The sequence below is a fragment of the Mizuhopecten yessoensis genome, unplaced genomic scaffold, assembly GCF_002113885.1.
Source record: "Mizuhopecten yessoensis strain PY_sf001 unplaced genomic scaffold, ASM211388v2 scaffold10917, whole genome shotgun sequence".
Classification (NCBI taxonomy): Eukaryota; Metazoa; Mollusca; class Bivalvia; order Pectinida; family Pectinidae; genus Mizuhopecten; species Mizuhopecten yessoensis.
Window position 1 is genome coordinate 1615262 of NW_018408786.1, and position 4540 is coordinate 1619801.

At 36.2% G+C, this 4540-nt stretch overlaps 1 protein-coding gene across 1 annotated transcript; it reads left to right on the forward strand.

Annotated features, from left to right (window-relative positions):
- The first annotated feature begins 2140 nt into the window (after positions 1–2140).
- On the forward strand, positions 2141–4363 carry LOC110463601 (probable RING finger protein 207 homolog). Its single transcript, XM_021518343.1, has one exon. The coding sequence runs from the start codon at positions 2254–2256 to the stop codon at positions 3871–3873; it is 1620 nt and encodes a 539-aa protein (XP_021374018.1). The 5' UTR covers positions 2141–2253; the 3' UTR covers positions 3874–4363.
- The last annotated feature ends 177 nt before the right edge of the window (positions 4364–4540 follow it).

Consider the following 4540-nt stretch of genomic DNA (forward strand, 5'->3'; position numbering starts at 1 on the left):
AGATGGCAAACGCTCAGATCAACGTTAGGTTCATCACCAACAGAAAAGGCGGACAGAACCTTTCCCATGGGTAGAAGGAGACCGACCAACCTTGAACCACTTCTTAACAGAAGGACTTCGGACTACCAACCATCTGGAAGCTTGGCACGGAAAACTGAAGAAAAGAGTACTGCATGCCCACCCCAACATCTACACCATCATCCAGACGTTTAAGGACATACAGAACGTGAATGACATCAGCCGGATCCAGAAAGGTACTACTCAACCCCGAAAGAAGAGATACGCCAACATTGACAGACGCCTGGACACCCTGAAAGACCGTTATTAGACATAAGCTGGTGTGGGTGTGGGTGTGCATGAGTGTGAGAGGAAACGAATCACAACATTTTATATATTTAAGCATTGTACATATCTACCGGAATTAGAAGAAGACTGATATAGGCAAAGCCTGTTGTCTTATTCTTTTGTCAATACTGTTCTAATATCTTCTTTAATGTTAACTTATATGTTTGTATTATATATGTATTGTCAATAAAATACTTTTGAAATTGAAATTGAAAGACCGTTATCAGACTGGAACTATCGACCTGATGACCGCCGATTCAGCATCACAGCTTCTGCATCTGGGATAGAGTGTTTTGTGCTAGAGAATTAAGTGATATATATAGAGAATGTGATTTGTGCTAGAAACTTAATAATTATCCTTTAGTGCTGTATTAAAATGTGTATTACTGTTAAATGTATGAATAGAAACTTTATTTTATTGCTGACATTAGTATCAAAGTGGCTTGTATTAAGGAATTTTATTTTTCATATAATGTAATGCTATTTTTTTTCATATAATGTAAATATCAATATTTAATGATTATTTTCTATTATTTAGTGCTGTATTAAATGTGTATTACAGTTATTATATGTATGAATAAAAACTTTCTATCCATTTTATTATTGACTTTAGTATCATATATACAAAATGAGTTGACATTCTTAGTTGAAACAGGCTATAACTAAACTTCAAAGGATTTCCTATATAAACACCTTCCTTTGAATTTTCCAGAGTTGGTATTCGGGGAATGAGCCAGTACAGGGTAGAGTATTTACCTGTATTTACCTGTTCACCAATAGGAAATACTGTGTTAATTATAGGAATATTTAACAAACATATTTCCTGATTTTTCGTTATATTTACTAGAATTATGAATCAATATATACAATATTCCAGTTATTACTTAATAAAAACACATCAAAATACATTAACTGAAAATCTGCTTTTATTAATTTCATATTAAATCAATTTTATAAATTTTTATTATGCATGTTATATATAGATTTCATTAAATAGAACTAAATTTAGCTAGCAATGTATGACAAATATAATTAGTAAAGACAGAGATCATGTATTATATTATTAAATATGCAAAAACAGATGCAAAGCTGGGAATGAAAATAAATAAAACGAATCAATTACATGTACACATGGAATACTCAGCGCCGGTTGATCAAATCAATCATATTCATAAAATACACACATGCACAAAGATACATGATATAAAACTAATATAATAGCACTAACTTACTAAAGGTGAAATATTGGAAAGTCAATAAAAATCACAGATAAGTCCATGATTTTAAGAAATCCTAGCAAGCACCAAATAAAAATTCCATAACAAGCACATTTATCACAATGTCACTCTAAATGCAAAAGATTGGTTGTATATATTTGTGGATTTCACGTTACTGTTTTGTATGATCTTGCTGATGGAAATGGTATATGATATGAAAAAAATGTCTAAAAATTATAAAAATAAACTATATCAAAGCTACATGTATATGTATATGACATTACTAGTACTGCATACATGATACAGATAATGTGGGAGAACACAGGTAAAAACCAGGTAAAATACATATGAAACAGACTATAACTGCTATCACAACATTACTGCCTCTATGTTTTTTTTAAAAAAGTGGGAGAAAGGAGAACACACCGTTTAGCGCTTCAAACCGAACACAAAAATAACACTGTAGTCTATATATAGCTATGGGAAATGGCGTCGTCTGCATTTATTTGTACCCGGAAGCGATCTGCACGGGGGAGATATCACGTGATAAAATAAGCCTGACTGATTGGTCATGCGTGTCTGCGGTGAATCGGTGTATTTGTGATTATCAGTGTTAGCACGGACTTAGATAACAATTCTAATATAATTCCGTGGACTTAGGCTACCACATACGAACAAAAACGCAGACAATATGGCAAGTAACAGATCCTTATTGCGCGCCCAGGAACCCATTTGCCACACCTGCGATCTCTGTGACACTGACGAGGGGGTACGATGGTATTGTAACGATTGCCAGGAGAATTTATGTGAGCTTTGTATGGTAGCCCATAAACGCGAAAGGAAAACTAAAAACGATGACGTCGTGTCGATATGGGAGGCTAACCGTCAGGACGACAAGCCTGTATCGGAAGAATGCAAACTACATCCTGGTAAGCTGTGTGACATGTATTGTTATGATTGTGACACGCTGATATGTTTGATTTGTTTGGGGCAACTACATGAACAACACAACTGCACAACTTTTGAATACGAATTTAGAACCAAAAAGAAACTTTTGCGAGAACATAAGACAGCAATATCTGCTAGAATTGAAGATTTCAAGAACATGATATCGACGCTTTACCATGGTAACACCATTTTTACCGATAACATTGATACCATGAGGAAAGAGGTTACCACACAACGGACAAAGCTGAAGTCAGAAATAGATTCTATCGCCGATGCATTGCTGGCTGAGTTATCGTCCCTAGAAAAAGAAGAAGCGACAAAGCACAAGAAAGATGACCAACAGTTGGAGACATATATCGGAGAACTAACGCGACTGCTTGAAGAAGCGGAAGTGACGCACACATTTAGTATGTCCATGCTTAAAATGGAAAGGTCATTGAGGAAAACTCTGCCCTTGTATGATGTGAATGTGAACGATTTTTCGCCGAAACAACAAAGCTTTGTTACCGGAAGTATCGACCGCGTCATGTTGACAAAAATGTTAGGTGAATTAAACCACGCTAGCCAGTACGAGAAGACAGACATCGACAGTAAACACGTCCAGTGTCTTTCTAAGTTTACTATTACTCAACAAAATCAGATACTAGGTGTATGCCCAGTCGACGACAGTCACGCGTGGTTATCAATATATCAATACCAGGGTCTGGTACTGGTAAACAGGGAGGGAATGGTCAAAGAGACTGTAGAACTGGACTTCTATCCAAACAATATCGCCATGGTCGGGACAACAGACATACTCATGACCACCTACCCACAAAGCACATGTGTATATAAACTATCATTACACAACAAGCAAGTGACAAAATTTGCAGACGTCACACCAAATGAAGCAAATGACGTCAGCATCAATGAGAGTGGCTATGTGTTTGTTAGTACAGGTACACAAGACATAGTGGTACTGAATCAGGCAGGTACGTTTGTCAGGGAGGTGACCTGTGAAATAAATGTGTATTATACTGCATGTTTGTCGTCAGGAGACGTTGCAGTGTTGGACTCCTGTAGTGTTTTTATCCTAACAGACCTCTCGGGTACAACCAAGTATAAATGGGATGGTGAACTCAACAACGGTCAAAAGGTGTGTGATGTGCTCGTTAGTAGGATATCACGGGACAAATACGACAGACTGTTTGTAGTAGACTACCAGAACAATCAGGTGTATGTCCTACCGAGAGATAGTGCACATGCCACGGATCTCTTAGATCAGAAACATGGAGTGAGTGACCCAACAGCGGTGGGTGTGGACGCGTTCGGGAACGTGTGGATCGGGTGTGAGGATGGTACAGTACACGTGATGCGACTGTAGAGTTAGAAATTATGTGATTATGATAGAAAATGTAGGTGGATTTATATGTGTTTTATAATTATCCCTTAATGTTTTACGTAAACTAGAAAACTATCACCACAAATAGATTTAGAATAGTTCATGTACCTGAAATTTACATGTTTGTGTGTCGTAAAGATTTAATTTGACATTGAAGTTACAAAGATGTGAAGCTGAATAACTTGTAGCCTTAAGAAGTGATGATAAACTGTTTGTTTGGCTTAATAGGAATAGTAGGCAATGTCAAGGATGTGTAGTGGAGGGATACGCAACTTCCTCTTTGCCTTAGTAAATATGTTCCAAGTGAGGTTGGCTTATCTCCCTTGATCGGTGTTCCATGATACGAGCGCCCCCTAGCGGACAAGTTATGGCTTCATCAGAGCGTGTTTGAAGCGTGAAATTGGTGTGTAAACAAACCTATGGCAAGCCAAGTTGTCATTTATGCATGGAGCAATGTTGATCCAGTACTTAACCAAATTATATAAGATATCTTATTTAATTATATAAGATATCTTATATACTTTATGAGATATCTTATATACTTTATAAGATATCTTATATAATAAATGAGATATCTTATATATTTTATAAGATATCTTATATACCTTTCTTTATAAGATATCTCATAAAAGATATAAGATATCTTATA

Coding starts and splice junctions, on each gene's coding strand:
- LOC110463601 (XM_021518343.1), top strand. CDS start 2,254: ATGGCAAGTAACAGATCCTTATTGCGCGCCCAGGAACCCATTTGCCAC.